The sequence below is a fragment of the Elephas maximus genome, chromosome 7 (genome assembly GCF_024166365.1).
Source record: "Elephas maximus indicus isolate mEleMax1 chromosome 7, mEleMax1 primary haplotype, whole genome shotgun sequence".
Classification (NCBI taxonomy): Eukaryota; Metazoa; Chordata; class Mammalia; order Proboscidea; family Elephantidae; genus Elephas; species Elephas maximus.
Genome location: NC_064825.1, coordinates 11,151,076 through 11,171,949, shown reverse-complemented (window position 1 = coordinate 11,171,949; position 20,874 = coordinate 11,151,076). Strand labels below are relative to the sequence as shown.

Genomic DNA, 20,874 nt, shown 5'->3' with positions numbered 1-20,874 from the left:
ACCCTCACAATTTAGGTGTTACTTAGTTCCCAGAAGTGTCTCCCAAGAATATTCCTCTTTTTTGTTTTTAACTCTCTTCATTTCCTCACTTTGGGCTGTCATGTCTCCCTCTGTGTTTGCTGCCCCCCTTCCAAAACCTGCTATTTCTTCCAATAAAGAAACCTCAATCTCTTAACTTTTGTATGTTGAAGAAATGCAGTGTCAGGTATTAGCGTAAAGTTAGTGGCTCCCTCCCTCTTTCACTCAGCTCTACTGACAGACTTTGCTTAGAAAACACTTAGTTTTTATCTCGGTGTATGGAATGATTCCACAAAAGGTTGGGGGTCAAGGGGGAGGGCAGCAGTGTTTGGGAAAAGGTAACTCTGGTTCTGTGCATAAGGGGGATTTCTACCCTAGAGTTTGTCTAGTTTTCTCCTCAATTATTTGAAGTCAAACATACCTCACCACCAAAAGGATGATTTTCTTTCCCTCCACACAAGAAATTTGTATCTGTTCTATCTTTGGCCTTATTATGCTAGGGGAACATTTTTCTTCTCCTTGTCCTGGGTTGCATTCTCACCATCACCTGAAAATAGTGGCGTCAAGTTCAAATATCTTTTCTTTAATATTAGATTTCTGCCCACTGGGGACTGTGTGATGGTAGTAGAAGTTTTGGCCCATTTAACTGAAGACGTTACAGAACTAAAAGTAGACCAAGTCAGTTACAGAAATGCCAAGACTATAGGTAGTTAGAATCTCTTTCTTAAAACACAGTATTTTTTTCAAACTTTTATTTAGAAAATTTACTTTATTTAAAAAGTGTATATAGTATTTCCTGTAATACAAAATTCTAGCCCTGTTAGAAGCAGCATAATGGAAAATATAAATATCCATTTTTTCCTACTAATATATTTTCTGCAGGTTTGCATTTTTCTTTATCATACAATGTGATTTATACACATAGTAAAAACAATTAAAATACTACAGAAACATTATAAGGCAAATCATAAAAATTCCCCCATCTCCACCCCCTCCCCAGATATTGGTGAATATTCTTCCAGACTTTTAACTATACGGATACTTTTTTTTTTTTTTTACATAAACGGTTTTACAGTATACATGTTGTTCTTTAACTTGCTTTTTTCACTGAACACTATCAGGGAAGTCTTTCATGACAGTATATTTAGGGCCTTTTCATTCTTTTAAATAGTTGTATTATATTCATTGCTGTATGAATATCTATTTTGCCAAATCCTTAATAATAGCTGTTTAGAGTATTTCCAATATTTTATTAATGAAAACAATGCTGCAACAAACATGGTGATAGCTTGTTTATTCAAATCCAGCTATATTTACTTACAGAGTCTTACACTCTCTCCTTTTAAAAATCAGATACTTTAAAATGAAAATTGAAATATTAAAAATGACTAATGGGATACTTGGGTAGTATGTGAATTGATATGAAAAGAATCAGGGTTTTAGTAATCCCATTTTTACTAAATCATATTGAGGCCAACAAAGCAGGAAGCCATGTAAACTGATTCTTTTTAAGGGCTATGACTGAGTTGGTAAGATGGAGGATTATCTAGGTGAAGGCTAAGCTCTCCCTGCAGAATCTCTTGAGGGGCTCCACTTTATTTCCTTCCTTTATACCCTTCCTGTTCCACTCCCAGAAAGAAGTTGCCTGGTGTGTCGCAACTTGTTTCTATTAGGCCTGTTTGGCGGCAGATGATATAAATTAAAAAAATTTAAATGTTTCTTAAAAAATGCTATTAGCCAACAGGACCCAGGGTTGGACAGCAGGAAGACGGCAGGAAGGCATGAGTGAGGCAGCCTTTCTTTTCATAATTTCAATTTTGATGAGCCCAAAACCCTTGATACAATATATAAAAGAAACTAATTCATTAAGGTCTCAGTACAGTTGCTTGTCCTTTGTTTTACACTTTTGTATGTGGTTTTGAACAATTGGTGGGTATTAGAGTTTGCTTTGGACTCTTGGCTTTGATTGCATTGATCCCAAATTTCCTTAGTTTTTGTCTAATTAAAAAAAATCCTGTGTTTATATTTATCTTCAAAGAGAACAGATATGACCACTTTAAAATGGTTACATTATTTCCCAGATGAAGTAAGTGTTTTAATTTGGAGAGTAAATATTTTAAAATTGAGAGTGTAGATAAGATGGCTGTGGTTTTTGGAGCATGTTGTTTAGTGAGCCAAATCTTGGATTGGTGGTACTACAAGGAGTGTGTAATGAATTTCTGGGCTATGATTCCAGAGGAAATTTCCAAAGTCTTTATCTTACCAACAAAAACTACTGAAATAGAGGAGGGGTCGAGTGAAGAATGGGTACTTATATCTGCTGTCAGTTTATTAGTGAACCCCAAGATACCAGGCCTTCTTCAGTCTACTGCATGCATTTCAATGTCTTCAAAGGTCCCTTTTAAAGGTTACAAAAACTTAAAACTCCTTCCACAACTACAGTTATCTTTTATCTATTCAATATATAGATGATGAATGGTACCCATAGGATGCTCCCATCTACTTTAATAACTGTGTTGCCCTTAATGGGTGTACAAGACAGACAGATTGGGAATTACTAGCTTGAAGTGTGACTTTTCCTTTATTTTTATCTGGAGCTCCAGTGAATTTAGCTAAAAATACATGAGCAGTGCCTTAAAAAAAATCCTCTTCACATCTCTATGCTACTTTTAATAACATTCATTCTCATCTTCTTTGATTATTCTTATCAGACTATTACCAAATGCCAAAAATAAGACTATAAGAGGAGAAATCATGTAGTGAGAAAATAGAAAAAAAAAAAAAAATCACAAATATTTTCCCTACATAATTGGAAGGGGAAGAGGGAAAATAAGGGATAGAAATAAACTTATGATATAATTTAGTCTCACAGGGGGTGATTTATATTTTGGCAAGCCTCTATCATCTATGATTCCCCATATTTTCTTTTTACAGAAACTGTGACATTGATGATGACAGTTCGTATTCAAAAGAAGTTAATATAAAAGATATTTGATAATGCTTGCTCTGATATTGCTATATTCAAGTTATATAAAGCCACCAAGAGAACCAGTCCACTGGGTAAAGTCTTCAGTACTGTTCTTCACAGCTTAGAGTCTATCTTAATGCTTCCATTAAAGATGGAGCCGGCATATACAGGAGTGTGAACCAGGGTACTTAAAGGTCTTCTCTTAAAGGCTTCTTCAGGAGGCACTGGCAGAGAGATGTGTTATCACCTGGCTGAGGAACAAGTTCCATTCCATCACGTATTTCAGGTTTACTGGACTGGCGCTCAGCATATTTCTGAAATGTGTGTTTGAAGGCAACAGGAATGTTAGTCCACACTTCATTCCACTGAATCCTCCCCACCCCATTGACTTGGTTCTCATGTCATGGTTTCTATTTCCTGTGTATTTTTAGACCAAAACCAAAGGTCTGGGTTGTTCCAGTCTTAAAGATACATTTTAAAACATTAGTTATTACAGGAAGTGGTGTAATATCTCATAATGTAACAAGGAATCACAATCCACAATTTCATTTTTATATAAGAAGGCTCCACAAAAGGGATGTCAAGCCAAGTGTCCCTACTGGAAACAAACAGCTTGCTGTAGCTGCCCCGAGTCGCCCCAACCCATAGGAACCCTATGTACAATGGGATCTGACTGTCGTGACCAGAGTTTCATTCGCTGATTTTCAAAAGTAGATCACCAGGCCTTTCTTCCTCATCTGTCTTAGGAAGCTCTGCTGAAACCTGTTTAGCATCTCAGCAAAATTCAAGCCTCCCCTGAAAGACAAGTAATGGCTGCACATGAGGTTCACTGGCCGGGAATCAAACTCGGGTCTCCCAGATGGACAGGGAGAATTCTATCACTGAGCCACCACTGCCCTAGAGACAAACAGTACCTGTTAGCATTTATCCTTCCCTTGTTAATGAATAATTGACTTTGTTGAGTACTCAAGTTGGCATTGATGGTAAGCATATCAAAATAAAGTTGGTGGCCTCACACGTCATCCCATTTAGTCACATGCATTTTTTAAATGGTCACAGGCCTGTGAAATCCCCCTCCACTCTGGCCACTGAACTGAAATATTCCTGTAATTGGGACATTTCAGTTAGTGGCTCTGTGTACATTTAGCTGTTCATCCCTGATATTGGGCCAAACCCAACAAAATACTAACATGAGTTCATAAGCCTAATAAATATTTTAGGGGGAGAAACTCTTACTATTAAAATTAAAGCTACAAGGGAAGTCAGCACAACTGGACCAAAGCAAAAGCTGTGAGGTTTCCTGGACACATCCAAATACTCTGAGGGGCAGAGTAGCTGGGGCTGGGGCCTGGGGACCATAGTTTCGGGGGACATCTAGGTCGACTGGAATAATGAAGTTTTTAAAGAAAATGTTCTGCATCCCACTTTGGTGAGTGGCATCTGGAATCTTAAAAGCCTGCAAGCAGCCAACTAAGATGCATCAATTGGTCCCATCCCACTTGGAGCAAAGGAGAATGAAGAAAACCAAAGACACAAGGAAAACAGTAGCCCAAGAGACTAAAGGACCACATAAACCAGAGACTCTACCAGCCTGAGCCCAGAAGAACTAGATGGTACATGGCTACCACCAGTGACCACCCTGACAGGGAACAGAACAGAGAGTCCTGGATGGAGCAGGAGAAAACTGTGGATGGAGCAGAACTCAAATTCACGTAAAAACACCAGACTTAATGGTCTGACAGAGACTGGAGGAACCCCCGAAACTATGGCCCCTGGATGCACTGTTAACCTAGAACTGAAACCGTTCCCAAAGCCCACTCCTCAGACAAAGATTAGACAGGACTATAAAACACAAAATAATACACGTGAGAAGTGTGCTGTTTAGTTCAGTCAGATACATGAGACCAAATGGGCTGCTCCTGTCCAGAGGCAGGATGAGAAGGCAGGAAGGGACAGGAACTGGTCGAAAGGACACACGGAACCCAGAGTGGAAAGGTGGAGTGTGGTGTCACATTGTGGGAATTGCAACTAATGTCACAAAACAATCTGTGTATAAATTTTTGTATGAGAAATTAACTTGACCTATAAACTTTATCTTAAAAACAACTAAAAATAAAAAATTAAAGCTAGACCAGCAGAGGGGGCAGAAGTCCTTTAAAGGCTGGACTGCTTCTAGTAAATGTTATAATTTATCATTTTTCTTTCTTTCTTTTTTAATGAAAGGATAGTATTCAGAGGCATCTGAGGAAAAAATTTTTTCCCTTAGAAAAATAAATTTATTTTTTTCTTCCTGGCTGATTTTACTTAGTAAATGCAAATTAGTTTACCCAAAGACCCAATCCTCAGATTCCCAATAAACATTTGCAGTTCAGGATTTAGCCCTAAGGTGTTAGAATTATAAATATTTTTCATTTGTTTGATTATATAGCAAGCTAAATATTTGCTTTCCACCTTGTACTCTTTCTAAAGGACTCCAGGTTATGATAGGATCTTAGGCAACAAGGAGAACAAGGAGGTGGACATTTTCTTTTTTTTAATTTTTTAACTGAACTTTAGATGAAGGTTTACAGAACTAGTTTCTCATCAGTTAGTATACACATTATCATATGACATTGGTTAATAACCCTACAACATGTCAACACTCTCCCTTCTCAGCCCTGGGTCCCCTATTACCAGATTTTCTGTTCCCTCCTGCCTTCCAGTCCCCACCCCAGGGCTGGTGCACCCCTTTAGTCTTGTTTTGTTTCATGGGCCTATTCAATCTTTCGCTGAGGGGTAAACCTCAGGAGTGACCTCATTACTGAGCTGAAAGGGTATTGGGTACCATACTCTCAGGGTTTCTCCAGTCTCTATCAGGCCAGCAAGTCTGGTCTTTCTTTTTGAGTTAGAATTTTGTTCTACATTTTTCTCCAGCTAGAAGGTGGACATTTTGAGTGGAACGAGATGTTAATGATCTTTAGTCCAACCCTCTTATTTTCTAGATGAGGAAAGATATTGTTCTCTGAGATTCAGAGAATACCTAAACTAGGAATTCCAAGACCCATTTAATAAAATATAGCACTGACAAGATGGGCGGAACATCTAATCTATATCTGTAGAGGCTCTAACCATTGTTTTTCATAATACTGAATGGAGGTCAAAATACAGTGGCCACAAAGGGACTTAGCAGCTAAGAACACTGACCTGCAGTACTCTGTAATAGTAGCAGTAAAGCCTGTGTGGCTGTAGCAGATCCCTGGCAGTCAACTGCCCTTCTTTTGCTATCTTCTTGGCTTCTTCATCATTTTCCTGAAGGGTTTAAAAATAAATAACAAATAAAAATTACTCCTGAGACCCAGAAAGAAAGCTAGGAGGGAGTGTGAGGTACGGCAGGTATGAGGTTGAATGGGAAGAGCATGGGGGAAATGGAACATAATGGAAATATAACTTAAGAATTGAGGCTGTGGATATTGGTTTGAGGTTCTATGAAGATAAGCCTTTCTAAAAAAAAAAAAAGATCGAGACTGTGGAAATAGACAAAGTACCTTCCTAGATAGCTCTGTTAAAAGAGAAATGATCACACATGTTCGGAACCAGCCCAGTAAACATACCTGCCCTGCAACAACACACAGCGTCTTAACAGTGTCTGTCTTGGTACTTACCCACCTACCCAGGAAGTAAGCTTGGGGCTTGTCATCTGTGGCCCCCATCCTAGTAATCTTTGCTTGATATTAAAATGCAAACCAGAATGGAATGAACCAGGTTTCATGTTATAACATCTTTTAAAAGGTCCATTGAAATATGAAGCAGAGCCAAAAAAATGTGTTATAAAATGGTAGTTATGAAAGAATATATTGTGGTTCTAATTAAAAATTCAGCCCTTAGTACCCTAAGGCTGTTCCTTCAGTACCAGGAATAGTCAGCATTTCTAATTATATTTTTGGAAAACAGCTAATCTTCTACCATGCTGCTCACAGGAAAAGACATTTGCAAGCAATTTTGACTCTAATAAAGCTTTGTTTAGAAGGGTCACAAAAATGATTCTGCCTCAAGCACCCAGTTATTTCCATAACCAGATATTGCTTCTCAGAAACTTAGAAACCAAATAAAGTCTTATAATAGAAGGGTAATTTTTTATATTTTTATAATAAAACACAGTACCTTTTTAATACTTTTAAAAATAATTTGTCTTTTATGGGAAACTTGATTTGGGGGATGTTGTATAGCACAATATTCATTAAGAATATGTACCTTTTTTCTACTGAGGAAAAGAAAGAGTGCCGTAATTGCCTTGAATGTTTTCTTGTGCATAAAATCCTTTAACTCTGTTTTTTTACCTGTGATTTACATTTGATATGTTCTTATTTATGTATGTAAGCATAAACAGTGATTCATTTAGAAACATCTATATTCTGTGTAACACTGGACTTAGAGTCTTATAAAAATCCTTAAAAATGTTGATAGAGGGTATACAAAATGATCCCCAAGTTGATCCTTTGGATATTTCAAGGGAACAAAATTTTCAGAAAATAAGATTTCTTATGATTAAATTACGTCATATTAAATTGTGCTGTGATAGACCTCATGTTACTAATATTGGTGAATTTGTCATTGTCTAAAGAAACTAAAATTGTGGAAAACATACCTTGGCCCATTTAACTTTTTCTAGTAAATCGCTAAGATTTCTTTTAATTGGAACATAATGTATCCAAGGCGTTAGTGCTGTGTAGAAATGCTCATAATACGGCGAGTCCTGTTTTAGAACCAGACTGTCACCCAGCATGAGATAAGGATACCTATAAGCAGCTACAGTCCCATCCACATTCACTTGATATTTGTACTAAAAGATTAAAAACAAAAACAATTATTAAAAAAAATCATTTGCTTCACTTCTGCTTCTCAACCACATTGTAATATTAAATACTGAAGAATTATTTTTCACTTTTCGACTTTAGTATTTAAAAGTTGTACACTGTATTTTATAGCTTACATTTCCTTGTATTAAAATCATAAGCAGACTTTAGCAGGTCAATTTTAAGAAACAGAATGCATTTAAAGACAAGATGGTAAAGAATTTTAGGAATTTTAAGAAATTCAACTACGTCTATGTAATAGGGAATTCAGATTTCTATAAGCAGGTAGGGAAACTATTTTCAAATGTTCTATATTTATTAAAGCCTAATATTGGTAAGAATTTACACTTCCCTTTATACATTATCTCATTTGTTCCTTGTACCCACCTATGAAACAGAAAGGCGTTATCTCCATCTTTCAGTATTAGAACTGAGAAGACAAAAGCCTGGAGAAATTTAAGGATTAACAGGATGCTGGCCACTTAGTTTTACATGTGCATACAATTTGTTGGATTAAATAAATTTGGATTTACATTTCAAAAGCACTTTTATTAGGAATTAAACCTCATTCAACTATCATAATGTAAAGTACTATTGTCTTTTTTTTTTTTAAAGAGAAAACTGGTACTCAAATAAATTTATAGAAATCTGTTTTCTGAGTCTGAATCCCATGTTCTTTTCATTATATCATACTGAGATGAACAAGATATGTTCACAGATCTGGTAATTAATTTCTTCTTTTTTTTAATTTTATTTATTTTGTTGAGAATATAAACAGCAAAACATATACCAATTCAACAGTTTCTACATGTACAATTCAGTGACACTGATCACATTCTTTAAGTTGTGCAACCATTCTTACCCTCCTTTTCTGATTTGTTCCTCCCCTATTAACATAAATTCACTGCCCATTAAGGTTCCTATCGAGTCTTTCAAGTTGCTGTTGTCAGTTTGGTCCCAAATATTTTTTTAAAAAGCATAATGCTCAAGGCAGACATTTTTACTAGTTAAGCTATTGTTTGGTTTTAAGAAGACTTCAGGGGTATTTTTGGTTTAATCTTTAAAGATTATCTCAGGGTAATAGCTTCAGGGGCTCCTCCAGCCTCCAGGAAGCCTGGAGTCTGTAAGAATTTGAAATTCTGTTTTATATTTTGATCAGGATTCTTTTATAGACTCTTTGATCAAAATGTTTAGTAATGGTAGCCAGGCACCACCCAGTTCTTCTGGTCTCATAGCAAAGGAGGCAGTTGTTGAAGGAGGCAATTAACCACACTTAATTTCTTCTTAAGTAATTGGTACCAAGGAGTTTTCTAACGTGTTAGATTTTGTCACATTGCTCACATCTTTGGCTTCTTTTGAGCCTCACAGTAATACTCTGAAGGAATTAGGCAGGCACCACGTCGCTAGAGACCAGAAGGACTAATTGATGAAGGTCCCAAAGTTAGTGGCAAAGGCAAGACTAGAGATCAAGTCTCTTGAATCCTAATTCCAGCTCTTATATTACTTATATGGTATTTATGTTTGCTGTTTACAAAAGGTATTTGCGATCGCTTCATGTAAAGACATTTATATTCTAAGTTTATTAAAACAAATACAAAACAGAGAAAAACAAGAGAATAAGTACACCAAACCCTGTGTTAGCCCTTGTACTATATTTTGAGCATTAAATTTATATCTGAGCTATTTGGTAGACAAAGTTAAAAAGCAAAACAAAACAGGAAAACCAGAAACTACAATGAGTTTTGTCATTTCCTACGTCTGATAAGAAAGTTTGTGCCAGTTTATAAAACAGAGGAAATCTGTCCAGGCCCAGCTATTTAGCAGACTTTCACCACAAGTTTATCACTTCAAATCCAGATAACCAAAAACACCAAACCCGCTGCCATCGAGTCGATTCCAGCCCATGGCACCCCATGTATTACAAAGCAGAACTGCTCCAAACTGCTTGTGTCACCACTGCTTGTTTTGTTAGGTGCCTTTGGGTTGATTTCGACTCATAGTGACCCTGTGTGACAGAGGAGAACTGTCCCATAGGGTTTTTTAAGCTGTAATCTTTATGGGAGCAGATCACTATGTCTTTCTCCAATAGAGCCACTGGGTGAGTTCAAATCACCAAACCTTTGGGTGACTAGTCGAGTGTTTAACCATTTATACCATCAGGGCTCCTTTCAGAGCCATATGAGAGGACTTAAATGCATACCTTAAAAAAGTCAAAGAAACCCATCAGCTTTGCTTTTCCAAGCTCCTTTTCCTTCTCTTGGAAAAAGAAATATCCTGTAATTCCTGCATCTAGTAGCTGTGGATTTTCTCTGGACAACTGTACCAACTGAAGCCTTTCCTCTCGGCTGTCTCTGCCTCTGAAGAAAGCTTTCTCTGTTTTATTGATCCAAGAAGGCCCTAGAAATTTGAGGCCATAAAAAAAAAGTAATTACGAATTTGACATTTTTACATGGTAAGTAAAATCACCTTTAATCTATCATTGTCACTTAAGATATTAAAGCTCTTTTATCACCATCTCACCTTCTAAAAGTAGAAGATGCTAATTCCAAAAAATAAGGGACTGAATCTAAATTTGCTAAAGATAACTTTCAGAATGAATCTTTAAAAATAAACCTTTTATTTGGTGTATCGTATTAAAGAATGCTCTAATTCCATCTACTTGTCTACTAGTGTGAGCTCACTCAAATCAAGTGTAAAAAAAAAAATTTTTTTTTTTTGTCTACTAGTGTGAGCTCACTCAAATCAAGTATCAGGGTTTTCCATTCTATGACACTAAAAAATATCCAAAATAATGTTAGACCAAGCATTAGCTGCTTCTATCTTTTGGGTTTCACAATCAAATATGAGTAAGCTTTTGTTCTTAGAGCGACCAGTGAAAACTATATAACTAAGTAATAACCACAAATCTTTAATCATTAGGTTTTTCAGCATTTTGAGCACATCATATTTTGAAAATAAGGCAGACTTCCTAATATGCCATTGAATACAAATACACAGTATATGTGTAACTCAATCATATACCTATATTTATATCTTCTCTTTTTTTGCAAGGGAATTTTTCTGGAAAAATTAATTTAAATCTGTTTGTGTTATCCTAAAGCAAGAAGTTATTAGTTAACATTTCTCAACTTTCTATGGGATGAATCATTAAATACGGAAACTGGAGAGGTCAATCTTTTTACTATTTTAGCACACTTTTCAGTAATTCACTGTTATAAAATAAAAACTAGGTCGGTTTTCATTTCATGTTATCTCTAGTTTATAAAGTCTCTGGTCTCATCTACCAAAGAAGTCCAACAAACCACAATAAGCACAAATAGAAGCTATCAACACAAGGCAGGGTTTTTGCTACTTGAGAGTTTGCTTTAAAAAAAAAAAAAAAAACTATGTTGTACCATAAATCTAAAGCCAGCAAACGGGACAGATTTTAAAGGATGAAGGGAAGTAGAAATAGGAAAGGGGAGAATTCCTTACATGTTGGAGTTAGGAACATCCTAATTATACTGATTATCACAATTCCATTAATTTGCATATTAACTATATTCACACTTTTCTCACATTGCATCCAACATTAAGGTATTAGAGTCAGAATTATATAAACTGGCAATTTTTCCAATCATATATTTTCAAATGGTGTTTACAAATGATCATCTCAAAGGTGACTCAGTTTCGCATGGAGAATAGGTTGGACATTAACAGCTCAACCCGCGTACCTTTAGTTTTGGGGCTAGAAGAATTCTAAACAAACCACTTGAGAGTTTATCGTGCTGTTTGTTGTTGTTGATAATAATGGTTATTCAAATACATGCATTTACTCTCTCTCTGAACATTCTCTTCATTTTTTTTTTTTAACTTGTAGGATTTTTCTTAGAGAATGAACCTTAATTTACCGGTATTTCCCTGAATGGAGAGGAGATCGTTCGTAACACCTCTCATTGCTTCAAGTGTGGAGTGGGTGATGTCATATGTCGGAAGGATAACATCTCTTGAGTCCAGAGAGCCACACCATGAAATGAGAGGTATAGGGCCAGGGGTCTCATTAACTTCCCGATGCTCCAAGGGCCAATCTCCAACATTAATATAAAATTCTACATCAGGGAGAAGGACCTAAATAAACAAAAGTATAATTATCAGTTCTGACAAGACCTCAGTCTTTGGTATGAAATACTCTAATCTTGTGGCTTTCTGACAGAATTGAACATTTGGAAACACTAGGAGAAGAGAGAAGAACGCCTCTTGGTCATTTAATAATATATTTTTAAAAAATTACAGCTGAGGGTGATACATGGCAAATTCATATAATAAGGAATCAGCAACCTCTATTCAGAGGTAGCACTTAAAGTTATGTTTAATATTAATATTAAAGTTATATTTAATATTAAATAATATGTTTAATATTAATATGTGATTGCATAGGGAGGTATGAATGAGCGGCTTCAAGAACTCTCTCTGCCAGCTGTCTAAGTGAAAATCTACAGAGTCAGACCTGATCCCTTGTTTTCCCTAACTGTACCCCTCTTCACATCTCCCTTTGTTTCTGGCATCTGCCACCCAATTTCCATCTCCACCTCCATGATCGATGCCATAGTTTAAGCCCCTATCATCTCTTACCTAGACTGTTGCAAGAGCTTCTTTCCTAGGTGTCCTGATTCTAGCCTCTCCCCACTCTAATCAGCTCTCCACACTGCTGCCCAAATTCTAAAACTCAATATGTCACTATGATGCTTAACAGAACCTTAAGCCTACAGGACAAGGTCTAAACTCTCTGGGTGCCATTCAAGGCCCCAGTATCTTGTCCAGCTTAGTTTGAGCCTTCATCTTCCATTTGCCCACATAGTAGTCAGACTTCTGGCTACACTTTGGAAATGCTATCCATTTTAATATGTAATTCCCTTCACTTGGAATGTTCTTCTCTTATTCACTTGGCAGTCTCCTTCTGTCCTTCAAATCCACATCAGAGGTCACCTCCTCTGTGACCGCCCTCCTCAGGCACTTTAACCCTTGGCACCTACTTTCCTTAATTGCCTATTATGTACTGGTATGATTACTTGTTTATATTCACATTCTACACCCACTTCCAAATAACAAAGCAAGTCCCACTAGAGTGAGCTGCTCAAAGCCTAACCAGGGCTTAGTCTCATTTATGTTAGATATCTTCCCAGCCACCTGACAAAGAACCTGGAACAAAAGGGAAGGGCAAGGGATGTGAATTTATAAACTCATTTTATAAACTAATTTAGCATTTAAAAACTCACTACTTAGCTCAGCATCAGAAGTTCTCACTGTAGAGCAGGGCTTCTCAAAAGCAATACTATTGGCATTTTGGGCCAGATAATTCTTTGCTGTGGGGTATTGTTCTGTGTTTTGCAGGATGTTTAACGATATCCCTGGCCTCTACCAACCAGATGACAGTAGCAACTCCTCAGCTGAAAAAGCCAAAACTATCTCTAAACATTACCAAATGTCCACTAGAGAGCAAAATCACCCACAGTTGAGAATCAATGCTAGAGGCAGTAACCTGAGTACAACCAGTAGGGAAGGAATACAGGGCAGGGTGGACTGGTGGCAGCTCAGAAAGAGAATACCACTTTTAGAATCAGCTGCCCATAATATGCTTGCAGTGTGGGCTGGAGGGAAGGGGTGACTGCTATTGAAAATTAGCACTGACTGAATATTTGGGAAGCTGTATAACTTACAAAGGGAAAGTTGGTTTTTTGTTTAGAAAATCACCTCGATGGTCTCTCTGGGCCAGACAGAGGAAGACTGTCTACACCCAACCATAACCCTGCATGATGTGGAAGCAGGATGTTCTAAAGGAGGGTTTACATTGCTCTGCTTAAGAGGAAGTTAGTGTTTTGCAAATGTTCAAATAGGGACCAAGTAGCAGATAGGGGTTTAACCATGTGGTAAAAGGCCAAGACCTGAAAAAATGGGCAGGCAGTAAGGAATTTCCGACAAGCATTACTGAGAGCTCGGTTAGAACAGGTCCCTTGTCTGTTTTTAAATGTTAGGGTTTTTGTTTGTTTTACTATGCAGTGGTGCAAAATAACCTCTCTCTCTTCGATAAAATGTGTTATGCACACTGTCTTCTAGAGGTGCTTAGGGAAAAACAAGGAAAATGTGCTCTAAGTTAAAGTCATTTTGAGGTGAAGAGAACAACGGCAGAAGGAGAAATATAAATGGAAGGAGTGTTCAGCAGGAACAATGAATTTCAAGAAGTGACCTTGAGGCTATAAACTTTCAGGAGTTCCTAGAAACTTTGGGAGTACACTGTATGGCCTAGTTACCTGGAACGGGGGGCTCCATAAATGTGTAGATTCTATGGACCCTCAAGCCCAGAATAAATTTTCATCCTTTGCGAATATTATTCTATGTATTTTCTAAGCATTTAAATGTTACAATGAAACAATTAAACTCTATTGTTTTTGGAATCAATTAATTGGTTCTCATACCTTTCTTGCCAATGATAGCAAAATCTCATCAGAGAACATTTTGAAGTCTGTGTATTTCCCTAAAGATCTCCGGTAGATGTGGTTATTGAGAATCGTGTAATGAACAATGGCACCTCTCTCATCCCCAAACCTTTTTGGGACTTCATTTAGCATCTGCTGGAGATTGATGCTGGGGAAGGAAAGAAAATCTTTCTCAATCTGCGGTTCCTTGGTTGGACATGAAAGAGTTTTCTGCCAAGCCTGAGGATCCTCTTCTGGACACTCACAGTACTCATGGTACACTGGTCCTAGGGAAGGCAAAACACGTACAATGCCATGCTTCATTAACAAGCACCACACAAAGGGAGTTTCTGTTCCTAATGTGAACATGGGATGACTTCCTGGTGAATTCTGAGATTATTATGACAATGAAAGACTTGCCTTTGACAACTAAGAAGCATTATTACCCTTACAGCCCTAGGGATCATTGCCTTAGATGGAGCCCTCACCAGACTCATGGTAGGTGTTGTTTATAATATTGCCCAGGTCCAAAACATGTCTAGGATCCTTCAAGAAGTCAGTTCTGACTCTGGGCAGTCTGTTGGTCCTGCAGAAGTCCCTGGATTTGCTAGCCAACATGGTCATGAACCACAGGATTGCCTTAGATTTATTTCCTCCTGGCTGGACAAGGGGGCGTCTGTGCAGTTGCAAACAACTCTTGCTGTATGTATGTTAATATCTCTGGGGAGGTAGAGCTTTAGGCTCAGAGAATCCTCCAACATGCTGAACGGTTGAAGACAGCCCATACCCAAATAAGTAACAATATCTGGAACCAGATTAAGGGGCACCTGCTTTCCCTGACTTGGTTCCTTCCCCTTCTGGGACCCACAGTAACAATCCTGTTGCTTTTGTTTGGCCCATGTTTGTTCTAGCTACTGGTCAAATTTGTGACTTCCAGGCTTAAACAATTCCAAATAAAGCTCATGATGCTACAGGGATACCAACCAGTCTTGGCTATAGATAACCCTAGTTCCTATAAATCTCTAGAACAGGCAGAGATTTCTACTCTATTAGGCAAGACAGCACCCATTTGCCAGCATGAAGAAGTTACAGAAGAAGAGACCTTCACCCATGTTCCCTTTAAGAATAAAGGGTATGAAACCTCTCAGGCGGGATTGAGACAGATAGGGTTAACTGTGCTGGTGGAACAAAAGAGCTTTTAAAAGATTACCTTCTAGAAGTTGGGTAAACAGGAACCCACCCTGTCAACATAAGACTGAAACAACCCCTGAATTTCTATCTCCTTCTTAGTGTTTTTCTAGTCCCCTCCTCCTTTACAGGCTCCGCGTGTGCAGAAGAACAAAGTGTGACCGCTGTTTAACCTTCCTTAGCCCTCCGAAGATAGCGACGTAGTACCAAAGATCAAGTGTGCTGGCGCTATATCCCATAATAAGTGCTGCCAAGGGCTGCTGAGAGGACTCCATCTTGAATATCAGCAGGTTCCGTCTTAGATTCCAGATGCGCACACAACCTAATTAACATACACCACCATTCTGAGAAGTACCTGCCCCTTGAAAGAAGACCACTAAATATTCATTACTCTGTTGTCTCCACAGAACCCATATAAGCCCTAGCCTTCCTTCCCTTTTTGAGTCAGTCTTTTGGAGAGGCTTAGATCCTCGCTGACTCCTTTTGCTTGACTCAAGCAAAATAAAGCTTGCTGAAGATAAAGTTTGTCTTTCGCAAGTATTCTTACTTGGGAAAAGACAAGGACCCTTTGTGTCAGATTGTCAATTGTAACAGTATAAGTAATTATTTCAGAGTCTTTCCCATCACCCTGGACAAGGTACTAGAGCAAATTCTGTCTCCCAATCTAATCTACCGTAGTGAATAAACTGAAAAATGCATTTCTAGTGAGGTATAAATTGCTGATAAACATAAACCAATTTACCTTTGTGAAATCAAATTTATGTTAAAAATAGATATTTTACTTCTATTTCAAGAGTGCTTCTCTTATCCATTAATGTAAAAATTCCTGGCCCAAAATTAATCCCCCAGCAGATATTCTTCCCTCTCACCCAAAACGGCTGCTCCAAAGAGCAGACCATAACAAAACCATTAGCCTGTGATTAAATGAGAAAGACTCCAGCTTCTTTCCTTTGAATCTCTGAGGTCTCCAGACCGCAGGTGCACGGAAGGGTGTAACCCTTTTAAATATTAACTCAGTAACCATGAAGTACTTCATCACCGTGGAAACCTGTATTCCTTACGCAGAAGTTATTTAAGTATCTGTGAATTCTCCAATCTTTAGAAGTGGCTTCCTCTTGCATGGGGAGGGGGGATTTCTCCAATTTGCAAATTGTTTATTAAATCATAGAGCTATCAAATATTGTATTATTCTTTTGAATTAATACATGATTATATTTTTAATACCTTTTAACAAGGAAAAAGGAAACACTGATTTTCAGGCATTATTATATAGTAGGGGTGGTGATTTTTTAAGACAGGGTGGGGGTCTCCTTTCTTGAGGCAGGCAGCCTCCGAGCCCAACCTTCTGTGACACACCTGCTCTGGCTTATCCTCCTACACCCAGAAGAAAAATCTGCACATCCTTCTAAAATTGTCCTTGACAAGAAAACCATAGAATGGGCCATAGATGGCCTCAACCCACCTCTGAGTGGAGACTTAACATCCTAATGAAAGAAAATTAACCTCCTCGTCCAACCTGAGGGATTGAACCCTTGTCTAAAGAAAACAGAGTCATCTGAGCACTTGCATAAAGGTCAATCCTGAATATTCATGATAAATTTACATTTCCTTGTCTGTTCTCTGTAAAAGCCCATATCTGCAAGCTGCCTGCAAGCAAACTTGGAGGCAACAGCCCAGATTGCTCCCATCTATGTACAATGAAATACAGGCATCTTTCTGATCTCTCACCTCAGCCTCTTGTTTATTGGCTGTAACAAGTCACACCAAGCAAAACCTGGGTTTTCACCTGGCAATATTCTGATCCCCTAAAATCACCTCCATCATTATGTCTCTGAGAGGAAATGTGTAACCCAAAAGGGTCTGGTGGTGTAATTTTAAGTAGCCAAACATAAGCAAAAAATTTTCTAGGAGGCTCTTTTAAAAAAGAATTCATGCAAATTTTATATCTTGTCCCAAAGTAGATCCATATTTATTTTAATACAAAAATGATTTTTAGAATTTACTTAATTTTCTTAAGGATTTTCACTTCAGACAAGTAACATCTACCAGATTGACCCTCCTACCTGAAACAACCAAAAAAAATCAGGCAAAATATATGAAATAACCTCCTTTAAGACATTGGGCATTGGGTAATAAAGGAGAGTGAGTATGAGAGATGGGAAACAAATGAGGTGAGTCCCCAGCTTACTGCCTAAAAGAATTTCTAGGTCCTGGAGTGGAAAGGGGAAATCTAGGCAAAGCCTGGTAGTTTCACTGTTGAGGAGGGTACTAGCAGAACTTCAAATTAGAGGTATTCAGACTGAGCTCACAGTAATGGGTTAACTCAGAGCGCTCTTGGGCAAACAAGGAAAGATGCAAAACTATGGGGTTGTTCTTTGTTCTCAAAAAATACTCGCTAAAGGTATTCCAGGGAACATGTGACAAAGAGATTATTGAAAAGTGCTTGCATAGCCTGTATTCAGGAAGTATATGATCAACTGATAAAGGAAAAAATTGTGTCATGCTAGACTTTGTGCATAAAAATTCACTCCTGAGCCTCATGTCCAACAGAGCACTTTGTACTTCCACTTAGTACTGCCCAACTTGAGTTGTACTATTCCTCAATAAAACTCATTTCTGTCTACAACAGAGTAAGAATTTTGTTCATTGATATTTCTGGTATCAAAGTGAGATCTTGAAGGTGGATTATCCTTCACGACTCCGAGGCATCAAGGACATGGGTTTTGATACAAGCTGAGCCATTTAAGCTCTCCACTTCTGTGAAATCTCAAGAGTCGTCCTAAGATAAATAACCTCTCAATTCCAAGCTCCGCTCTCTTGCACTGGAAGCTCTTCGAGTTTTATTGCAAGATTTGTTTTTGTACATACAAGTAAGTGTTGACTATCTTCTTTGATCACCTGTTGCTTGAATGGGAAATACCAAATCTAGGGGCAGTTCAGAGCAGCTTTCTGGAACTCCTGCCCACTATCTTTGGCCCTTTAACGTGTGCATTCTTCTCTGGTTGGCATAACCTTACCTCAGATAGTTTAGAAAAATCAGCGGCCAACATGGAATTCTTTTGATCTCTTTAAATCAGTTTTTCTACACAGTAGATTGGAAAATGAAGCTCCTGCAGTAAACTATCTCAATAGGATGCCTATTTTGATTGGTACCTAGAGGTCTCTAAAAGGCACCAGGACAGTAAAATTGCTTCCCTGCAGGACACTGACTCTAAATTAACTAAACAGAATAAAGAGTTGCAATGCCAAACTTCAGCTTCTACCCCTCTGCTGCATTTCCAGCTGCTACTCCTTTGTATTTTTCTCTGCCTTCCTATTTCTCTAATAACGCTCTGTCTGAACTCCCTTTCCAAAGAAACCAGCTTTTTGTCTGAAACGCCTTTTAAAGGATCTGTTGCAGTACGGATGCTGAGGATACTCCTTGTATTACTTTCACCCCTTGGCCTCACTCAGAGTTGTGCGGCATTGTAAAGGATTTCCCAAAACTATGCAAAGAGCCTTATAAGTTTGCTGAGGAATTGAAAATTCTTGTTGAAGCTTATCAGCCTGGGTTCCCTGATTTGTATCAACTAGCCCATATGATAATTGGGCCAGGGAGGCTCAGTTGCAGCTAGAGCAAGCTGAATGGAAGGACCCTAAAGATAGCTTGGCTCTGAATATAGATAAAACAGCTACTGACCTGTTGGAAGATACTTGGGACATGAGCAAAAGTTTGTTGGAAGCTATTCTCAAAGCCTTTCTCTTGCTAGTCAATGGGACAAAAATTCACTACTGTAAACAAAATAAAGATGAAGGCATTTATGATTATTAAACCCAGCTGCTTCAAAAGTTTTCCAAACAGTATGGACATTCCTTATTCACTTCAGGTGCTTTTAATGCTGTTTTTGTATCTGGCCTTAAACCTGAAATTTCAGCCTTGGCAAAACTGCACTGACTGAACTGGGAAATGGCTCCTATTGTTGAATTAACTAATTTGGCCTACAGGTTTTCCCAGACTCTTGACACTGAGAAGGCCTCCAGAGCTCTCAAACTAATGGCCCTCCAACTGCAACAGTTGCAATCTCCCAGTCAGAAAAAGAATCCCAAATCTACCAGTGGCTCCAAAGCTGATATTTGTCATTATTGTAAGAAGCCTGGCCATTGGAAGAATAAACGCTATAAACTGAAAAATAAATGGAAGACTCCTCTGTAGGACACCCTCAACCCAATATAGAATTGAAGGGGCTCCAGGGTAATTCAGGAACTTTTCCCATGGTGGCACTCAACTCGCAAGGGGAAACTACTATATCCATTAATGGAAAACCTTTCCAATTTCTAACTGACACCAGAGCCACTGTCATGGATTGAATTGTGTCCCCCCAAAATATCTGTCTACTTGACTAGGTCATGATTCCCAGTATTGTATGATTGTCTGCCATTCTGTCATTGATGTAATTTCTCTGTGTGTTGTAAATCCTATCACTATGATGTAATGAGATGGATTAGTGAAAGTTATATCGATGAGATCTAAAAAGTTAGATAGTGTCTTAAGTCAATCTCTTATGAGTCATAAAAGAGAAAAGCAAGCAGAGAGACGTGGGGACCTTATACCACCAAGAAAGCAGTGCCAGAAGCAGAGCACATCCTTTGGGCCTGAGGTTCCCATAGTGAGATGCTTCCAGACCAAGGGAAGACTGATGACAAGGACCTCCCTCCAGAGCCCACAGAGAGAGAAGGCCTTGCCCTGGAACTGTTGCCTGAATTCAGACTTCTAGCCTACTGCACTGTGAGGGAATAAACTTCTCTTTGTTAAAGCCATCCACTTGTGGTATTTCTGTTAGAGCAGTACTAGATGACCAAGATAGCCACCTTGTCTGCTATTAACCCTATTTGTTCACAAAAGCCTCTTCCCCGTAGTACAAAAACCTCAAAAGTAGTGGGGGTCACTAATCAAGAACCAAACCCAAACCAAACCTGTTGCCGTCAAGTGGATTCCAACTCATAGCGAACCTATGGGACAGAGTAGAACTGCCCCATAGAGTTTCCAAGGGGCACCTGGTGGATTTGAACTGCCTACCTTTTGGTTAGCAGCCGGAGCACTTAACCACTACGCCACCAGTGTTTCCTAATCAAGAACAAATGCTGAGTACTCCTGGCCTGTTCCAATATCTCTTGGCCCTATTGAAGATTTACATCCCTGATAACAGATTAACAGGAAGACCTCTTTTATCTAAATGAAATTGTCATTTACAATTTAATGAGATGGGGGAACTATTATTGAGCCTACCCGATATCCCAAAGTCAACAGAAGCAGGTTTATAATTGGATCATATCCAAAAGGAAGAGGCTATTTGTTGCATGCCAGCACTTGTCACATCTCTTCAAAACCCTCCTCTCCCTTCTGATATCTTCTCCCTAATTACTGAAACCTTATGGG

General features: G+C 38.3%; 1 protein-coding gene across 5 annotated transcripts in view; it reads right to left on the bottom strand.

Moving 5' to 3' along the window:
- Positions 1–820: 820 nt before the first annotated feature.
- Positions 821–20,874, bottom strand: part of POGLUT3 (protein O-glucosyltransferase 3) — a 43,713-nt gene continuing 23,659 nt past the window's right edge. Inside the window, exons 4-9 of one of the 5 annotated variants that reach the window (XM_049889368.1) lie at positions 14,271–14,557; positions 11,709–11,925; positions 10,019–10,215; positions 7,611–7,805; positions 6,170–6,274; positions 821–3,300 (exon numbers count right to left, since the gene is read on the bottom strand). In XM_049889368.1, the coding sequence (XP_049745325.1) occupies positions 3,175–3,300; positions 6,170–6,274; positions 7,611–7,805; positions 10,019–10,215; positions 11,709–11,925; positions 14,271–14,557 (1,127 nt within the window). In that variant the 3' untranslated portion in view covers positions 821–3,174. Of the gene's footprint in view, positions 3,301–3,905; positions 4,091–6,169; positions 6,275–7,610; positions 7,806–10,018; positions 10,216–11,708; positions 11,926–14,270; positions 14,558–20,874 lie in introns of those variants that run through there. The other 4 variants (XM_049889369.1, XM_049889365.1, XM_049889366.1 and 1 more) reach the window with 4 other exon arrangements.